This window comes from Diadema setosum, chromosome 20, assembly GCF_964275005.1.
Source record: "Diadema setosum chromosome 20, eeDiaSeto1, whole genome shotgun sequence".
Classification (NCBI taxonomy): Eukaryota; Metazoa; Echinodermata; class Echinoidea; order Diadematoida; family Diadematidae; genus Diadema; species Diadema setosum.
In genome coordinates, this window is record NC_092704.1 from 24,972,961 (window position 1) to 24,994,480 (window position 21,520).

The window sequence follows — 21,520 nt, forward strand, 5'->3', positions numbered from 1 at the left end:
ATAGAGTGGTTTCTGAATATCTCGCAAAACATTAAATGCTAAATCCTCACCTCAACCAGAACTGTACACACCCTTTGATTAATGGAGTAAAATCAGATGGCATGAAACTTGTGCTGTTTTAAACTGCATGTTCTGTAAAAATACTTCTTACAAAAATTGTGATGCTAATATCTTGGATGAAAGAGATTACAAAGTTTCTGGAAGTACTGCACACAACCCTGTTTACTCATTTGACCATTCTTGGTTCACATTCACCATGGTAGCACTGATAAAGATAAAGGTTAGAGCTGCACATGCACTTGTAGTACAGCTGTACGATAAAGTTGCCCATGTTCATTTTTCGTATGCTGGAAGAAACGCAAAATCATATGAGTAATGTCACAGTCTTTCTGCTGTGCGCATTATCATACATAACCTCATCCACAGTTTTTTGGAAAGTTTGCTAGAAAAATTGGACTTGGACTAGTGATTTTTACTGCAAAGTTTGTAGTGGAATTGGTACACCAGCTTGGCAACTTTCCCTGTAAACTTTGCAATAATTCTGAGACAAAGTGTATTGTGTGTTTGTTTTTGTGTGTATGTGTGTGGGGTTTTTTCATCACAATGAGAATGGAGCTGTATATTCTGTTTCAGTTTCAGATCTCTCTGTCAAATTTGTATTCATGCTCAGCTTTAGCAGCCTCCAAGTCTTATTCCATTGTCAACACTAACAGAAGGATCCATAGCTCTCTTCTCACTGGTGTTTCCCTAATTCATGTTATCTGCATTTTAAGTTACTCTGTGTCCCCTCCCCCCCCCCCCCCCAAAGTACCATTTTTCACACGGCGGTGCTGTTAATGGTGCAATAAGGTGTACCAGTAATACTACGGTAAGTTTATTGTATCCCTCCCAGCAGCGCATGGTGTTGTGACTCACGGGTACAAGGAGGGCTGTTTCCAATCTCTTGGTTTTTGTGGTTCTCGGTACAGCTGAGCGAGGGGAAATGGAAGTTAGCCACACTGGGAGTTTCTGTACCCCCCCCCCCCCCCCCATGTACACAAATACCCCACACACGGACACACACCCAAACATACACTCAAACACACAATCAATTGACATCCATTGCCCATGTGTTTGGAACGTCAAAGATGTTTTAGTCTCATGTTTTAGCATCTGATGTTGATGTATATCCCATGTGATCATTTAATCCTTTACTTGGCAGAGAGTTTCAAGCTTGTGCTATGATGCTCCCCACTGATTCCAATTCTATTTTTAGGTGAACAAAAAGTGATTGTTTTCTAGATATATAGTATTGGTTAAGGTAAGGATTCAGCCTTTAACTTTTTGCGAGATATTTAGAAAGCACTCTGTGAAATGTTAAAAAGCATACATTTCTAAGAGGAATTAAAAGTCTATTTGATGAAAATTGGTTTTGAAGTGGCAGAGATATCCAAAAACAAAGTAAGACAAAACGATCCTAATAACAGGTTGGACCCACACCCTTTTATTAGGTTTGCTTTGTTTGGATATATCAGCCATTTCAAAACCAATTTTCATCAAATAAACTTTGAATTCCTCTCAGAATTATATGCTCTGTCATATTTCATAAGAGATTTCTCATTATCTCCAAAAATATGATAAAAAAAAGTTTGAAACTGGGGGCCCCATCTCAACCGAAACCGTACCAGCCCTTTAAAGTAAAACTATCCTCTATGTTCAACCTGAGAAAATTAAAAAGTGAGGCAAACAGTAAAAGTTACAGCACAGTGAGCAAAAAAAAAAAAAAAGAATACATGTAGAAAAGAAAAATAGAAAAGAAAGTGTATCCTGCCTTTTCTCATAATTCCAGGAAATAGGAATACTGACTGCAGTCACATATGCAAATTAGCTGAAGCAATATGAATAATAGCCCTGATAAAGATTGTGTGTCCATGATTTTTATCATGGCTGTTCCTCAAAACACTAAAAGATTGGCTGTTTATATACATTGATGTAGGGCAATTTTCAATCATATGTAATAGAAAGAAAACAGACACAAGTGTCATAAATTCTCATAATTCTAATTTCGGTTTCTTTGCAAAGAAAGAAAAAAAAAGAATAGAGAAGCACTCTGAGAGTGCAGACCTCTGCCAAGCAGCTCATTTCCACCACTGATCTTGTTCTTCCATTGAGATCACTGATTTCCACCCATACAAATGCATGCTGAAAATTGCCTGATTTCCCAATATAGAAGCCTTTTGTTAAGTCATCAACTTCCAGCTGCACAGTCGCACCTCGCCCTAGCAGAAACTAGAGCATGCACTTTAGTGCGCGTATGTAAACCTGAAAAAATACTCAGGTTGAAGTTCATTGACCCTACCTGCCAAAATATCAAAATTCCTTCATAGAATCCATAAAAATTCCTGGATCACTACCAAATGTAATCATCTGTTCCTTATGTCATTCTCAACCTTTCCTGTAAGTTCCATCCAAATCCATTCACTATTTTGGGGGTTATTTTGCACAGAGACAAACAAACAAACAAACCAGCAAACAAACAGACAAACAAACCAGCAATCAAACAAACAAACAAACCAAAGCCAATGAAACCATAACCTCCTCCCTTGGGGGAGGTAATAATGAAGTTATATGATGATATTGCTCCACTATCTTTTTTTGATTCATATATGTTTGTATCAGAGAATTCATTCAGCATGTCATTAGCAGTCTTAGAGGAAAAAAAAAATTTTTCAGAAAGTTTCATGTCCCCACACTTAATTTGGAAATATTTTTCAAAAAGAATCAGGAGAAACAATACTCAGATGATTTCACAGTTGCAATATCTAGGAGTCCCTGCCTTTCTAATAGCCTCATTTTGATTTAAGATTGATGTGGTATTCAGACATCCATTACATGCATGCAAACCCATTTTTAGATGATATCATAGTATCATTAGCATAGATTCTTCTATAATTCAGAAATCATTCATGACAATCTATTGATTGTTTCTCCTTGCTAAGTAATAATATGATTATCGTGATAAAAGAGATGCAAGTGAATGTGTTTTACATTTAAATTCAGAATGCCTTCCCCCAAATTTAGTTGTTGTTTTTTTAATAGAGAAATGCTTTGTTTATCTTTTATTTGATAGTATATTGAGTGTGAGCTAATTTCCCCATTTTTGTTATTCTTCAATTCAGTTTTTGCCTTCAAGATGTGTGTTTGTTTGTTTGTTTTTTTCCAAAACTGTGCATCAATATACTTTTGTACTAATTTCGTCTTTGTAATCTGCCAAGATTAGCAGCCCTGTATTACTATTTGACCTTGCTTGGAAAACATCAGAAAATATTGACTTCCGTAGGATGATATTATCACATTTTACTTCCAACTTTGCCCTGTTTTGAAAGCTTGCTTCCAAATGCAAAGCTAGCCAGTAAACACTGATACATAGATGTCACCAACCAAAGGTTGTTTTAATAATGCCATTGAAGGAATTAGTATCTTCCCATTAGTGACCTTTCAAACTCTTGTGGTGAAAATATTCTAAGATATTCCCTGACAACCACAAAAATATTTACTGTGGGCAATGTGTCTTATCATCATGCAACATTTTGCTAGGCTGGCAGCATTGATTAAGGCAATATCACCTGTTGGTATGTAGTGTGTCGGTGCATATTTTCAGAGTATTACGCACTAACCGTTATCAAGGTTGTATGAAATCACATATATATATATATATATATATATATATACAGCTGTTAATCAAATTCGGTTGAAGCAGTGAGATTTAAAACACTGTGCCTCAACTTTTCAGTCAGTATTTTAACTTTCATGGGCGGCAAGCTCGTTAGCATTCAGTGCGTCACACCATATCTTGTGATTTCACCCTCGTGGCAGCTATCAACTTTATCTAGCCTTCAAGCCAATTTAAAAAGTCTAGCAGTGACATGTCTCCATAATGCTAGTGCTGCTTTCACTTACATCTAGGGCACTAATTGCAAAAGCAGTTGATCAGGTCAACAAATTGTGATATGATGCTGTGCCTCGCGCAGAGATCATAAAAGTGACCCCAAAATTTGGTGATAGCAGGCCGCCACAGAAGTTCCAAGTTCATGGAAGAAGGTGGGATTGAGAATTAAAAAGTTAAAGTCTATGTTTTACATACATGCCACTTCTGTGTGTGTGTATAGGCCAGAGGCGTGATGTGCGTGGATTGTGTGTATACGATAATATTTCACAAGGTTTTTATTTTCGCGAGTCAGCCACTATTTGCGAAATTAAAGATACGCAAAAATATTGACTCTGATTCCGATATGAATGTGATGCACACGTATACATTTCTCCATTCAGTAGAGTACTCCACGATCACGAATTTAACCATTCGCGAAATCATCGGGAGGTCTTGATTCATGAAAATTTAGACTCACTAAGTATATGGCATATACAGTATGTGAACATGCAATTAATTAGATGCATAAAATTGTAGTTTGTTTGTTGTTTTGGATGATGAAGTAACAGGGATAAAGGTTTATCTCATAGAGAAATAAATTCAAATGTATATTTCCAATCATTGCTAGAAAACCCAGAAATGCTATAATCACTTTTAAAGTGAAAACATAGTTTTGGTAAGGGTTTGAGAAACCGTCTGGCACCATTTCATATTTGCTTGCAATATATCGAAAGAGTCTACCAAGAAACTTACCTGGCTGACACAATTTGCCGGGATGAGCAGTTGTTTTGGAGTATTTCAAGATAAAAATAAGATAGAGAGACTTTTATTCCAGAAGGATCCAGACTAACTCAGTCTCAGGGAAAACTCAGCCCTATTTCAGACAATTTACACGCAGTTCGTGATCATCGCCATACTGAAAAGGCAATCAAAGACGCTTGATAAACAACAAAACAACTTCAAAGACAGGGCATCTCAGGTGATGTGCGTAATATGCTTGAGGACCGCGCGCTGTCCATTTGTTTTGTACAGGATTAGCGCGCACTTTCCTGTCTTTTCAACTCGGACCATAACTGTGACCAGCCAGAACGCGAAGCGCTACAGGCTGCTCCCATAGTACAACGCTGTACAATCCAGAGGGACAACTCGTCCCACCGTCAAAGCGAGGCCGAGTTGTCCCCGAGTCCGAGTTTAGCCTGACCCCGATCGGGTAAGTTCTGAGACTGCGACTCCGGCGAACCCTTTTGGTTATTTCGCATTTTCGTCGTTAACCATCGAATATCTTGTTATTACAGCATTATTCCACACATCTCTTAGGCATACGTGCACATTTGGGAATGAAATTTGACAACTTTTGCAGGCGTACCAGAACTATATTTTGGCTTTAAAGTTTGAAAGGGGCTTCACCTGTTTCATGTGACCGTTAATGGTCAGAAAGGACGTATTAGTCCTTTTCTTGTGACCGTTAATGGTCAGAAAGGAGGTATTGGTCCTTCTCAGTGACATTTGTAAGTACAATATGTATATGTTCATTGATTTCTAGAGATGAATTCATATGCTCTTTCTTTTTTGTGTCGGAAAACGGTTTGGATTTTTGTGATACAGTTTTGCACAAACCAGAAGTATGACATCATCCAACTGTTCTGTGTCCTATTCTTTTGCCACATACGTCTGAAGCTGATCTCGTGAGGTTGCCAGGGTTGTGGTGGAAGAGATCCTGTTCCATTTGGCCGCAGTTAAACATTGTTTCCATTGGTCAGTCTGGTTCTATAGTCACTGCTTACCTCATTGATTTCATGGCTACTTTTTTCTATCATTATTGCTAATTGACACATCCTAATGAAGCATTCAAATGAAGGACATTGAAAAGTTCTGGTTACTGTGCAATGGGTTATTCACTTTGGAGGTAAATGCATTAAGCAATACCAAGAAATCTAAAGTGAATTCACTCCGACTACATTTGATTTGCCAAGCTTTCCATACAGATGTTGTGTTTGGGAAGGTTATAAACTACTGACAATCCATGTTTTCATATTGCAAAATAAATGTATGTTAGGTTAAAACAAAAAACACAAACATCCTACAGTTGTACTTGACAAACTCAATTACATTGTCATGAAACCATTTCCTGATCTAGATTTGATTTTTTTTTTCAATCCAATTTGCTGTTACCAATTCCAACTGCAAAACAAATTATGAGTAATAGTGCACAGAGCAGATGTCAATATTTTTTACCTTAACTTATTGTTTTGAGTCATCCCTTGACCATTCATTCAAATCACCTGCTACTTCTTCTCTACAGTATGTAAAGCACTTTTTTCCTTTTTTTTTCTTTGTTCTTTTACATTTTTGAGAGTAGGCATGGGAATTTCCATGGGCCTACCCTTGTTTGCAGTCATCTGAAAATGATTACTGTAAACATGATATTTTCACAGCATGAAATTTTCATGAGTTGCCTCTGACATTCAATGCATATAGTGTGGACAAGAACTTTCATGTGCATTTTGATTTCATGAATCTTGGCTTTCGCGAAATTTGCGAAATTAGAATGCATGCAAACATTCCTCGTTTTACACTATTCCTTACTTTCTGTAGGTGGTGCCCCAGTATCAAGGTTTATCCCGATTTATTGTGTTGGGACCAATATAAAAGTCTTTGATCTGTTTTTGTTTGATTTTAAAGCAGTAAGTTGCAGAATGCAACTAATTGAGGAAGTATATTTGCCATTATCCATTTAAACTTCTTGTCATTTTGTTTATTTAAATTTCAACATTACACAGTTCAAACAAAATAAGTTATCTTGACACTAATTACAGTTGTATTGGTTGTATTGAAATGCTATCATGCACTGTTGTTGTGGCATTGAAAAGTGTCATAAAATCATAAAGGTTTTATGCATGAGCATAGAGTGAATTATTTTCACTGACAATGTCATTACTATAAGCAATCCATTTGCCCCTCTCGAGCCCATAGTATAGCACCTACTCTCATTTTTTTTTATAAAGTTTTTACTCTCTCTCTTTGTCTCTTACTTCTAAGCACATTCTTCAACCCAGACTTTGCACCACCAAATTCTTATAAGGTTTGCCACCTTCTGTGACTGTATGAACAGTCAGGTGAATTCCATCAGGATCTGGTTAGGTATCTCCTGGATGTTCCAGTGTTAAAGGCTGTTCTTAGATGATATCACATTTGGAGAGAAACCTTCTTTGAATGCTTTGTTTTGTGTAGATAAAAAAGATACCGTGGGGTCATTTGACAGACAATCATTGAAATGAAAAGGAGAATTAATAGAATTTGCAAAAATGATATAGTGGATTATAGAGAACACTGACAGATATCAATAAGGATATCAGAGAGAAGTCATTTTGTGTTGTGGAATGGAATGTTGCTCTCAAAAGCCTATGGGAATCCAAATACATCTACCATGATCTTAAAATAAGATTCTGTCCATTGATTTGAATTGAAAATATACACTTTTACAAGTCCTGAATGAAGGTGAATTATATGTCATGAATGATGCATATTTGTGCAATATTTTATCCATATGAGTTCTGTGGTTGCCAAAAACGAATTTACTTCATAATCCATCAAAATATCTATGGCCTTTAACAAACACGTATCATGATTCATCTATACCAGACAAAGAAGCAAGATAATCATGTAGATGTCCAGTTGCAGCAACCAAGAGCTAAGGTATCAAATTGCAGAAATTCCTTACCTCACCACAGTTTCAGTGGGTGGCCAGTGGCTGGAATATACATGTAAAAAAAAAAAGAAATCATATTAACCAATTAGTTGGAAAGAAATCCAGATATAGCTGTGGTTGGTAATGGAAACCACGTTTGGAATAAGTGACTCATCAAACTTACACTGAATTAGAAGTAGAGATTGAATACACATACGTGGACACACACACACACATGATATGAAGATACATGTGTATTCACTTTATTTCATAAACTATGTATATAAAGGATATTAATGATTAAAATCTTAAAATTTGTACATTTTCTCTGTTGTTCATGCTCCTCAGGTTTTCATCTAATGATATATTAAAAATGCTCATCTGCAATGTGTAGAAAGTGATTCTTCCCATGGATGAAACATGTTTTTGAAGATGAAAGGCATGATGGAAGCAAGGAGATTTCATCAATTGCAATACTATCCAGTGATCTAGTACAAATAACTAACCATCTTTCTCTCCTGTCATTTTCCAGCTATGCTGCAAATAAAATAACGGCAAACTGGCAAGAATGCCTTCACCAGTCCATAGTTCTCTCTTTATCTTGTCCTATAATATTGGGGAAAGTGATAAAATTTAATGAGACTTTCCCATAGAAGACAAGTTGATTTTGCTATCAGCACACATTTCCCATAGACACCTGCCTGAGTTTATTTAGGACTAGTCTTCAGTGGGTTAAAGGGGCATTCCGGACGATTTTCCTAATTTCACATCATGTAGTACATAAATCAACAGCTCCATGTATAGATTCGTGGAATTCATTGTGGTCCTTGGGCAGAGAAACCAATAAATTGAAAATCTTCAACAAATTACACTGAACAGTGTTGATGACATCAGAGCCTCATATATTTGAGAAATGTAGCAGTGTAATTCCATTACAATACTGCTTGCTCAACAAGTTCACCTGTGAAAAATCTATGCATGCCTTCTTCTTTTGTTCTGCTTCCTTGAGCCCCAACTCATGCATTCTTATGGTGAGGCTGTGATGTCATCATCCTTGTTCATTGTAATTTGTTATAAATTTTGAAAACATTCTCATTCCTTATCCCAATCACTATAAATTCTGAAACTCTGCACTCAGTTTGACTAGTTTATAGTTGCTAAAATGTAAAAGTCTGAAAATCATCCGGAGGTCCCCTTTAATGTGTGGAAAATGGCAGGGGAAATCCGTACTGTTGTCGATATGTTTGGGTTTGAACCCACAACCTCATGATTTGGGATAAACTCTTAGTTTTAGACCTGAAATTTCCATATGTCAGTGTTGGTCATTTGGGAGTTTCAGATGATAATGGGGTTGAAGTAGAAAAAAGAAAAACAACAACTATGTACAATGAAGATTCATACTGCGGGCGGGTAAGGCTTCTACCAACCTTTAGTAAATTTGTTGGTGAGCTTTCATCCACTTTAATAGATTTATCGTAATTGAACCCATCAGTTGGTGAAGACTATACCATTAAGGAACACTAGAGGGAGCTGCAGCACAAATTTCAATTTAAGAGAGCACATTTAGTCTCCAGACTCTAGGAAGTCGTGGAACATTCCTCTATTAAACTTGTCTAAGCTATAATCTTCTGGCAATAGTATTTATTCAACATGTTTAGCATAAATTGTGCTCTCGCAGTGCCTGAGCAGTTTTACGAAAGAACTGGTTGTTCAATTTTGCTTGAAATGCAACTCATTCTAATTAAATTATTTTTTTACCCGCAAAAGCAGACTTGATCACATTTCTCCCAAATACCTTCGACAAATCATGTTTTGCTAGTGATGCTTTAGACAGGGCTGGACTTTAGCAGTGGCCTGGTGACCCAGAACCACTTAAAATAGATGTTGGGCCACTAAACTTTAAAAACATAGCATTTGGTGGCCCAATTGGGTAACTAAGATGCAAAGTGGATTGTTATTTTTCTTTTTATTTTGGACCACAAAAATTACAGGTTTTAAAGGTCCTGTTTACCTTTGGAAGCAGTGATTTAAAAAATGTTCAAGATATCACTTTTGATGCATTTGTGTAGGTCAATTGTATCACAAAACATCCTACCATGTACAATTTTTTCAATAAAGCCCGAGATATAAGGAGATATCGCTATTTTTCTCATGAAACCATATCTGTAGACGGTTTAGCCTGGAAACATTTTCACTATAACTATTATTCACATTTTGTGTATTTATCAATACTTAGTACAGTATTCATCGCATAATCGGGCATCTGATAATCGGGAACCTCGCTTAAATGACATACGCTTCCCAGAAACATTTCCAATGCCTGTTATTTTCACTGGATAATCGGGCGGGGACCTCTGATAAACGGGACAATTTTTCTTCAAGCGATCTTTGATTTTGTTGATATTTTACACAAAAAATCTACCAAAATACCACAACAATATTTCAAAGATTCCCTATCAGTTGTCGTTTGCATCAAACTTACAAAGCAAGCTTCGGATTGGTGTGTTTTGACCTCCGTCCATCCAGTACACGTACATGCATAGCCACGAAAGCACCGTGTATAAGTATCCTTGCCATTGCGAAACACATGCTTTCGCAAACATTCTTCTTCCCTACATAAGCAAAGCCATGTGCTCACTTGCAATTCCTACTCAGAGAGTTGACAGAAGAAGAACCCGGTTGCGATTACTCTACAGTACATCATTGCGAGAATGCAGGGAGAGCTAGAGGGTCGCGCCGAGGGGTAGCGTGGTTGTGTATTCATGTACATGTAAAGTACGTCAGTATGCATGTGTGTGTGTGTGTGTGTGTGCACTACATGTACATGTCGTATGCCGTTAGTGTATGGTGAGTGCTCATCGCGAAATTGGGCACCTCGCTTAAAGGGGCCGTGTTTGCTACTCCCAACCTGTCCCGATTATGCGATGAATACTGTATCAATTATACTGGTTCAAATTTTTTCATTTGATGATTCTATCTCTAACTCACATTTTAGAACAATCTTGAAGCACTAATGCTAGGTTTTTGTTTCAACTGCAAATGGTAAATTATGCCTTTAAGAATTTTACCACCCTGAATGGACCACCAGGGGGAAAAAAACAACAAATAAACAATCTAGTGGGAAACCCAGTTGAGTTTTCTATTGGGCCAGAAGAAAAGTGTTTGCACATGATTATATAACACACATTTTTTAAAGGCTCAAAATCACAGTAAGATTCTTGTCAAGCGCTTCTGTTTGTGATCCATCAAGATTTTGTTGGAATCATTCAAATATGCAAAGTTCAATCATTTATATGTTGTGCCTTTGAAACTTACAATGGAAGGATTAACTTTGGTATTTCCTTTTTTTCATTCTTTGGTTGGCATTACAGCAACTTCACACTGTCCACAGCCAGTACCAGGAAATGAAGCAGAATCTGGGCCTCAACAACAACCTTTCCATGAAGCTGGTCAGAGACTCCATGGCCGACTACATAGTCAAGAGGTCTGTATTTTTTCTTACTCTGATGGGATATCATGGCAATTTTCATGAGATAGAACCTCCTCCCCTCTTTTGTCAATATACAGTGAGTGTAGTCATCTTGCATAATGAGCTCATGTGGCAATATTAAAATTTTGATATTGGTACTGATTGAAATTTAGAGAGGAAGCATTAGTGCTGTTCATTGAAAATCATGTCATGTGGCAAGAGCTTGTTTGATCAAAACTCTTTATAGCAAGGGTCTGCTAGATGTATCATGACCATAACAGCACATTGGGTCATTAGCCAAAGTTAAACATGAACTTCAGAAGTGATCATATAGATCTTCTTCTTCTTCTTCTTCTTCTTCTTCTTCTTCTTCTTCTTCTTCTTCTTCTTCTTCTTCTTCTTCTTCTTCTTCTTCTTCTTCTTCTTCTTCTTCTTCTTCTTCTTCTTCTTCTTCTTCTTCATCTTCTTTGTATCTGCCTGCTTCTATCCTGAAGATTCTTGCAGATTTTGTGTGTGTTTAGGGGACTGGGCAAATGCAAGTGCCGTGATAAAGGGTGCTTATATACAGGGTACGAGGAAAAACACCTTTATAAGTTGCTGTATACACATTAGATCAGTAATTTTGTAACCATGTTAGAGGTAATTCTCTATTAGTATGTTGTCTCTGGTATAAATGTTATCATGCTGCTGCAGCAAAGAGCCTGGGGCGAGGATCACAAACAGGTGTCGGGTGTAACAGGTGTCGGGTGTAACAGGTGGTGTCATAATGATTTTTCCTTCTATCCATCCATCTGTGTGCAGAGTGCATTCCCACCTGCTGTCGGATGAGGAGGAGGAGGAGAGTGAGGTGGAGCCAGAGGCCAACCCTGTCCAGGAGAGAGCGGCCAGGATCGCCACCATCAAGAAGAAATCCTTTTCCACCCCCGGACAGGTGAGAAATCAGGAGAGAATTCAAGAGGGTCAAAACAACCGACCTCGATTATGCTCCAAATCAAAGCCCAAACATAACTCTCGTGTGCTTGCAAACCTGTCAGTGTTTTCTTTTTGCTCCAATTTGTACATTCATGTATAAGAAATGTGTAAAATAACGCCATGATAACACAATCCCCATTGGGTAATGACAAAAATGTGAAATTTCAACCAAAAAGGTTCACCAAAAGTACTGCAGTTTCAGAGCTTTAATACCGATCATGGTTGCTGTGGAATCTTTCTACATTTGATGACATCGATTACAATGTATTGGGCCATAGTGGTATCCATTGCTTACAGGAGTGAATGACATTCAGTTTGTTCTGCATTCAGTGCAATACAGATTGGTGGAAGGTGAATGTTGAGGATTGTTTGATTTGGCTACAACACGCATTTCCCATAGACATGTGCCCAAGTATACTCGTCCTCAACAGGTTAAGGTCCTGCCGAGTACTATGTAGTAGCTTTAATTTCAAACCGTGGTGTGAGCAGGGTGAAAGACATTACATTAAATCTGGAATTTCTACACCTCCAATGACATCTGAGAGGCCTATCAGTTCAAGAATCATTGCTCCGAGATATGTACGTGTGAAGAGCTGCAGTTTTCAAGTCCTTCCTCCGAGTGGAGCAAGATCTTTTCTTTGAGCTGGTACGGCAAGTTGGTCCACGGATAGAGAAGAGTTTACTTACTGGTCACTGCTGGTGGCTGTGCTGCTGCAGGACAGTCTGCTATGCTAGGGGACGGAACTATTGTTGATGCATCTGTTGCAGAGGGTAGAACTGCCGCTGGGCAGACTGGCAAGGCGTGGAGTTCGGGTGGTTGGGACTGTTGTGCGTAGACCTGCTGAGGCTGTTCTTGCTGACCAGGTGCCTCATTTTTCATGACTAGCACAAAAGCTTTAGTCTGGTGCTGCTGCCACACTTGTTTAGGGATGTTGTGGTGAATGCTAGCCATCCACTGCGTCCATGCGTCTCTTTCGCTTGTGGCGGGAATTGTTGGTTGGGATGCACAGCTTGCCTAAATCACACACAAACAAAACAAACCAAACAACATACCCTTAATGAGATTTTATGGAAAACCAGTAAGAATAGCTCCAATAGTATACATGCAAAACTGATATTGAGAACAATAAATATTCTGTAATGTGTATTCCTGAGATAGAGCAGCCTGAGACTCCTTTAGTTCCTGCTTACTTTCCGTCATGAGGTTGACAAGAACTTCTGTCAAGTTCCTGTCTTTCTCCTTTTTGGCCTTCTTGGATAGCTTCATGTTGGGGGAATGGGACGCGGAGTCAATGCTTTGATGTCTGGTCAAGTTCTCTACTTCTGAGGCTGATCATATGAAGTTTCTGGCTGCTGAATCTGAAGCATATTCATGCAAGAATGGGTTCAGATGTAAATGTACACTTGAAATACAGTAAAATATACGTAAGAAAAAGGCAAGAGTGCATGGCCAGATGGGAAAAAGCTAGAAGATAAAGTAAGGTAATAGGCCAATCTTTGAAAATGCTTATCGAACCCAGGACCTTTGAAGAAGCCAGCTTCTTCTTGTTGAAATGGTAAAATGACTGGTGGAAAGCTTTCTCTGAATCTTCCACAGTTGGAGAGGAGTGATGGGTTTGGTGGCACCAGAACTGGACGTGCCCTTAGCCTCCCTCTCTCTCAGCTTCTGGTAGTCAGTCCGGATGTTTCTGAAGTGTTTGTCTATCTTGTCAGAATTTCCGCTGTGTAGAGAATGAGAGGGAACCTTGAAAAATGTTTACAGTGTACATGTACTTCAAAGCACATAAAAATAGACAGGACAAAAAGGTGCATTACCCTTCAATGAAAAAAAAAGGGCAAAGAAAAGTTCAAATGGTGTTTTAATCTTACCTTCAAACCCAAGAGACTTAGCCAGCTTCCCCAACAGATGCCTCTCTTCGTCTTATTTTTGTAGTCGTTGTTCCCCATGTCATAGAACAGTGTGTTGTCCTCGAAAAATTGGGCTATTTGTTTTTCTTGCCCATCTCGGAAGCATTTGCTAGAGTTGAGTGGCTGTTGGTTGCAAGGTAGGTCCTCATCCACCCCACAGTGGCTGTCTTTGCCTCCTGGCCCTCCATGTCTCCAGCCAAGACCTCTTGATGAGTGGACTACCAGGGCTATAGTTCCCTGTTTCTTCTTTCCTGGGGTAGACCCTGGTTCATCCTTGACTCGAACCAAGTCCTGTTCTGACGAATTGACTACCAGGGCTACAGTTCCCTGTTTTTTCTTTCCTGGGGTAGACCCTTGTTCCTCCATGTCTCCAGCCAAGTCCTCTTCTGACGAGTGGACTACCAGGGCTATATATAGTTCCCTGTTTCTTCTTTCCTGGGTGTCAAAGGGTTTCTCCGAGGACGATTGTAATCATAAACGGTACACAGTGAACTACCATGAAAATCAAAATCATGTCATCTGACTCTTTTATTTGAGAATAATCGGTGCAATGTTGGATTTTGTGCTCCCGAATTGTAATACAAACTCACCGAAAATGTTCTTTCGGGAAGAAGGAAACAAAGACAAAAACAAATTGCTTCACAATTTCCTATACTCTGATTAAATCTCTAAGCATGTGCGTTTTTACCATTGAGATCCCCCAATGAATTAAGTCCCTACATATTAAATGCACTTCCATGTTGTTGATAGCCGCGTGATGACTGCAGCTCAGGTGAAGCCGGATACTGGTGTCGGATAGCCAGTTCTCGCGGGGTGGGGACGCCTGTTCCTAGCAGTCCGTCGCGGCATTGAAGTGTTTACAGGTGTGGCAGCACAGCGTGGCTGGATACACGCAGAAGGCAGTCATGGGTACCTGTCCTGTTCGCGGGTGTCTGCCTGTGTCTACAGCTGGGCGTGTGATAACTATTGGATGACTGGGCAGTATCCGACTCCGGATACATCCTGGATACTGAGTGTCTGGATAACGGACGGCTACAATATATAACAACAAATCCCTTGTCAAAATACAACTCTAACTGTGACGTCTAATTCTCAACTCCTTATATAACACTTGTGCTTACCCTTGCACTAATGTATAAAGATACATCAAAATTTCCTCATCTAAAATTATCATTTCATCAGCTTTCTTTTATCATCTTCGCCTAATTCTCTCTTGTGAAAAAAAAAGTCACATTTGTGTTACTTTTCAGGTTCTTTTGCCATGAATTGCCATAAAATAAAATACATAAGCAACTTGTTAGCAACGCACATAGGTAAACTCTCCAGGTTACAATAAAAGTCACAATATTGATGGGGCAGTTACTAATTATCCAGCGATCAAATTAATCTACCAAAAGTACAAATCTCTCCCATAAACACTCACTTCTTACCAGCTTCTATTACTAATTCCACATGTATGCTCTTTACACTGTGTCTATTTTATTTCTGAAGTTCACATCCTATTTTCACAGAAAACATAAATTCTCTTAACATTAATTTCTGAATCGATTCACAACCACGCTTTATTGATCCTGGTGTATATCGGACTTATCGTATGTGTGTATATCGATATATGCAGATCGTAATTATCAGTAATGTCATAGTTATTACAATTATCGGACAAAAAAATGAACACCGTCATCAACTGTGCCACTCCTTTTCAACCTTTCGTTTCTAGTCACTGTCAAGTTATCTAGTTCTTTTCTCACCAGTTTTCCTCATGTACTGTATACATTCTATGTGAGAGGTTTCCTTCTAGGAGAAGATCACTATATATTTCATTTGTTGCCACAGTCATTGTGTTTCTTCACTTCTCACTGATATAGGAAAAAAGAAATGGTGTTGTTGCCATGACAACATCTGTCTTCGATGCGACTTCATTGGAATGTGTGTAAGAGCAGGAATCTGATATGCTTGTGCCTATTGGGAAGGCCTCTTAGTATCTGGAGTTTCTTTAACTATTCAGGCTGTGAGAATGGTGTCAGTTTCCATTGAAGAATGCATTTAGTCAAGTGATGATATCATCTTGCATTTCCACTTTCCCCATCAGGCATCCCGATCACAGCGCCACCTAGGCCAAGCGTCAGCCTCTTCAGAGACTGAGGAGCCAACTCCAGCAGAACAAGGACGTAAGAGGAAGAAGAAGGGGCGTGGCCGAAAGCCAGGAGTGAAGGACCTGCCACCTTCGGAGCTTGATAAGAAGAAGGCGTGGTCCATTCTGCCGAGGAAGCGGCTGCAAGACGTCGAGGAGGAAAACGAGGACGAGGAGAAAGAAGCTGATGATGAGGGTCAGACATAAATTTTCAAAATAACCAAAACTATCATTTAGATGGATTGTGTGGTAGATGTGTTTCTGCAAGGTCTTGCATACTACAGAAGCAGACATTTTTGCATGAATTATTGGGTTTTTTTTTTTGTGTGTGTGTTTTTACACAAAGCTGGATCAGATGAATTTCACTGTTTTTTAAATTTCCACTGAAGCAAATATTAGATGTTGTTGCAAATCATATGAATATAACCATTTGTGATGTTGCACTATTTAGTGGGGTCAAAATAGAGTACCTCAGTTTTGGGACTGCATATTTCGGCCTGTATTCTTAGTGATTGCATGAATTTTATAAATTTGTTTACAAAAAAAGAAGAAGAAAAAAGACTGACCCCAGCCAGGTACTGATGGTTTTTGAAGAAAAAAACAAAACACACACAACAAAACATCACCTCTAATTATTGAAGCTTATAGCATAAAATCATTACCAATAGCCTGTGCACTACTTTTGTATGAGTATTATTTGCAAGTTTTTTGTGTTTTTCTAAATCAAATTACTTGATTTCAACAGTTCTCCACTAAGTGTAACAGGGAACCACCACGTGATCAGTTCCTGAGAGCACAAGAGAAAATTTATACTCTCATAAAAATCATATTTTAGTTTCATTTTTAGCTGATTTGTCATCTTTAGGAGGTCATGAAGAATTTGATTCATTTAATTCTGACCACACAGAGTTTGTGCAAACAGTTATTGGGGGCACTGAGAGTTGGAAATGCTTAGTAAGTATGACTTGATGGGATTCTGCTTGTGCCGAACATTTTGTGATAACCATTGTTACTCTCCTCTGTTGCCCTCTTTGACTCAGCTTCTGATGAGGAAAGAAGAAGGAAGAAGAGGCCAAGGAAAGCAGCAGCCAAATCTTCTACAAAGCAGAGTAAGAATAAAAAAGGTGAGACAACTTCACATGGCTTAGCTTTCAGTATCGGTTTTCTTCTCCAGATTAGTGTCTAATCACTAGACTAAAAGACTTGCAAATCCTTTCCTGGAAACGGAATGCTTGGTATGCAACAGTATACAAATAGTGAATGGTCATGAGTGTGATGGTACAAGATTTCGTGCGAGGTTGTTCCCTTGCACAAGAAAAGATCATACATTTCTTGTTTTATACAACACTTCAGACTTCAACAGATATGGTCCACACAGATTCTTGAATTTAGTTTAGAAGTGGCAACATTTTTTTTTTGCGTGAAAGGTGGATAAGTGGGACAGCACAGTCAATCATATGCGAAACTGATCAGTTGAAGTTGTTCACAGTAAAATGACTGACAGAATGCACACTTAAAAACTGTTGAGTGCACGTGGCAAAGGTTTCTTTATTGTGACATAGAGCCGTGCAATGGAACAAATGAGTCGATCGTGAGTTCAGCACAAGAGGCAATGGAAATTAGTGATGTCAGCCGTGTGATATCCATTTCTGCTCAAACAAAATTGCATGGGTGACAGTGACAGCATGCAATGGTGTTTTTAACTGCATGTCACGTGATGGGCAGTCAACCAATTGGACGGCTGCATTCTTTTTAGGTGTTGTATGAGAGGAAACATTTTGTCAAACAGTTGAAAACGCTGGTATGGCATCATCTAATAGCACTTTAGCTTTTGGGGAAAAGGATAAGGGTATCATACTTATAGCTCCATTGGAAAATGCTTTATTCTACTGATGTTCGTAAAGAGTGATAATACTGCAGAAAAGATGATGGTACGGTTAAGATGTAAACACAGAGCGACTTGAACCACCTTTACTCTCAACTACAGGGCATGGCAGTTGATATATGAATACCATGAACACTCGTGTACATACATAAGGGACTTTTATGTATAAGGCACACCCCGACTTTGGACATCGCACGGAAAAAAAAAAGAACATGGACACAGGTACTTTTCATTTGTGTATAAGGTGCACCCCCAACTTTCGATACTTTTCAGGACAAAAAGACCCCCCAAAAACAGTGTGCCTGAGTGTTCGCCTGAGTATATGAGTGTTTACGGTACTTGTGATTTACCACACCCACAGCAAAATATCACTTTAATAGTACACCATGCAGACAAACACAGTGTATGTCTAGAACACCTGTACTTACACTAATGTGGCCTTGTCTGTGATGACTCTAATGTGAAGGCCAGTGGAAGGAGCCCATAAGGGTTTTTCTGTAAATGCAAACATCATAAATGTGGATGTTGCATGCCATTTTCACTGCTTGGACACATGTGTATCTGCAATAGCAGAGAGATCCGCATAAGAGATTGGGTTGAAGAAATGCTCCTTGGCATACCTGTAATGAATTGATACCACCCTTTGTGCAGTCGTATGCCTCATGTATACAGTGCAAACTGTTCATAAATAACACCCAAGGAAAGACGGAAACTGCATGTATGATCGTTGTGGGCAGGGGGTCCTCAAAACAGGTTCTTTTGCCTATGAAAAATGTCTAGTAAAATATGTCAGACAGGAAATAGATTCAGTGGTGTAAATGGACAGATGGTGTCTCTAGACAGGTGATTGCTATAGACAGGTAGTCCCTTTAGCAGGTGTGACTGTTTGTGCATGGTCTTTTCTCTTGTCATTCCCAGGTAAACAGAAATCTAAGAAAAAGAACTCCATGAAGGGGAAGACTCTAGACTCAACAAATGAAGCAGAATCACTGGACGAGAGGAGAGACCCAGAACAAAGTGACAGCCAAACACCGGAGGGACCATGCAGATTAAGCAGCAGGCGTAAGAGAGCATCAGATGAGCGAGAAGACGATCTGAACGTTACTGAAGACCAGACCAGAGGTGATGGAGACCAGGATGGTGAGGCAGAGATCAGCAAGCAAAAACTAACATCTGGAAGAGGGCGGCAAGAGTCACGGGTGAGATTCAGTGAGACCGAGACCGACGGAGATGACGCTCTGGCGTCGTCACCATCCTGGATCCAAAGTGGTAGTGACGGGGCGGGCCCTTCGCCACTAAAACGGGGACGTGGTAGACCCAGGAAGGTACAGTCCTCGGAAAGTGAAGTGGGTCGTATCACCAGTGATGCTAGTAATCAGCCTGTACCCTCAGGTTCTGAGGTCCGAGAAAAAAAACCTAGTGATGCTGAGGACGTCCTATCGATGAAGCGAGGGCGAGGTAGACCCAGGAAAGTTCAGTCCTCGGAAAGTGAAGTGGGTCTTATCACCAGTGATGCAAGTAATCAGCCTGCACCCTCAGGTTATGAGGTCCAAGGGAAAACACCTAGTGATGCTGAGGACGTCCTGTCTAAGAAGCGAGGGCCAGGGAGACCCAGGAAAGTTCAGTCCTCGGAAAGTGAAGTGGGTTGTTTCATCAGTGATGCTAGTGATCAGCCGGAACCCTCAGGCTCAGAGATCCGAGGGAAAACACCTAGTGATGCTGAGGAAGTGGTGTCTCAGAAGAGAAAGCGAGGGAGACCCAGGAAAGTTCAGTCCTCGGAAAGTGAAGTGGGTCATATCATCAGTGATGCTAGTGATGAGCCTGTACCTGCAGGCTCTGAGGTCCAAAGGAAAACACCTAGTGATGCTGAGGAAGTGGTGTCTCAGAAGAGAAAACGAGGGAGACCCAGGAAAGTTCAGTCCTCTGAAAGTGAAGTGGTTTGTATCACCAGTGATGCTAGTGATCAGCCAGTACCCTCAGGCTCAGAGATCCGAGGGAAAACACCTAGTGATGCTGAGGAAGTGGTGTCTCAGAAGAGAAAGCGAGGGAGACCCAGGAAAGTTCAGTCCTCTGAAAGTGAAGTGGGTCATATCATCAGTGATGCTAGTGATGAGCCTGTACCCGCAGGCTCTGCGGTCCAAAGGAAAACACCTAGTGATGCTGAGGAAGTGGTGTCTCGTAAGAGAAAGCAAGGGAGACCCAGGAAAGTTCAGTCCTCTGAAAGTGAAGTGGGTTGTTTCATCAGTGATGCTAGTGATTGACCTTGACCCTCTGGCTCTGAGGTCCAAGGGAGAACTCCTAGTGAAACTGAGGAAATCATGTCTAAGAAGAGAAGGCGAGGGGGACCCAGGAAATCATCGTGGTTACTCGTATCTGACTTAACTCACAGAGAAAATTTTTCTTCCAGAATAAGAATTAGAAACACAAAGGGAAAGTGATCAGAGGACATGTGAATTTCCTGTGTGGGCTGTGAAAGTGAATCAATTTTAGATAAAAATTTGAAGCAGGGGGTGCTATCACTTCAATGCTAATGAATTGCCTGGAGCACTGGTTTATCACTGTGTTGTGATATTCTTTTAGAGAGCCCAAAATGTGAAATGTTCACATGGTAACCCACCCAGATAAAGAATACCTGCTGCTCTGCCTTAATTGTGCTAAATGTCCTATAAGGGTATGATACCTGGTGGTGTTTCATAAAGCTGTTCTTAAAGTTACGAACGACTTAAGAACGACTGGTGATCAGTTCTTGTGCTGAATTATTGAAATTCTGATAAGTACTAGTATACAAAAGCGCATAAGAACTGATCATCAGTCATTTTTAAAACGTTCGTAACTTTAAGAACAGTTTTATGAAACACCCCCTGCTTATTAGCAAGTCATCCAGGCTGGATGTATGCTGATATAAGTTTTGTTTGTATGTTTTTGTCATTGAGAGAAACCATAATATGTAGGTGGAAAAAAATAATGAGTATACACTGCCGGAAACACCCTTTTTTTTCCAGAAGAATGGTAGTGGAGAAAGTGTGTTCAAATTAATGGATGAGTGGATATGACGCCTGATCAATAGCAATCGGGAGGTTGTTGGTTCAAATCCCATCGGAGTATGTAATGGCCCATGATTTCATCATGACTGCTACTGAAAAAAAAAAACCCTGAATAATTGGTTTTTTAAGTGTAGTTTTACATGTGAAACATTTGGCTGTTTCCCAAGTAGTCCAAACTACTGACAATATTTGATTGAATAGTCCTCACCGACTAGTTTTTGCCATAATCTATACAAAGTTTGTCTATTTTTTTTTCCCTTGATGCCTCGAGAGTAAAGTTGATTGACAAAAAATCATTTGTTGAAATAGAAAGAGTTGTGTGTAACATTTCTTCAAGGGCAATGTCATTTCAAACGATGTTGCCATCATGTGGCCACATCACTCAATATTAGAAAAGATCTGCTGGTCAGTGGCATATCTTGACTTGTGATGGGTTTGCAAAGTCAATATTGGCAGTATTGGTGTATAGGTGTGCATTAATAGTGGGTCCACATTTTTGCTTGGGATAAGAGTGAG

At 39.5% G+C, this 21,520-nt stretch overlaps 1 protein-coding gene across 1 annotated transcript in view; it reads left to right on the forward strand.

Annotated features, from left to right (window-relative positions):
- The window catches only part of LOC140243528 (uncharacterized), a 78,264-nt gene extending 58,043 nt beyond the window's left edge, over nt 1-20,221 (forward strand). The window contains exons 6-10 of the mRNA XM_072323199.1: nt 10,967-11,079; nt 11,866-11,995; nt 16,034-16,271; nt 17,116-17,199; nt 18,879-20,221. Coding sequence (XP_072179300.1) covers nt 10,967-11,079; nt 11,866-11,995; nt 16,034-16,271; nt 17,116-17,199; nt 18,879-20,221 — 1,908 coding nt within the window. The remainder of the gene's footprint in view (nt 1-10,966; nt 11,080-11,865; nt 11,996-16,033; nt 16,272-17,115; nt 17,200-18,878) is intronic.
- The last annotated feature ends 1,299 nt before the right edge of the window (nt 20,222-21,520 follow it).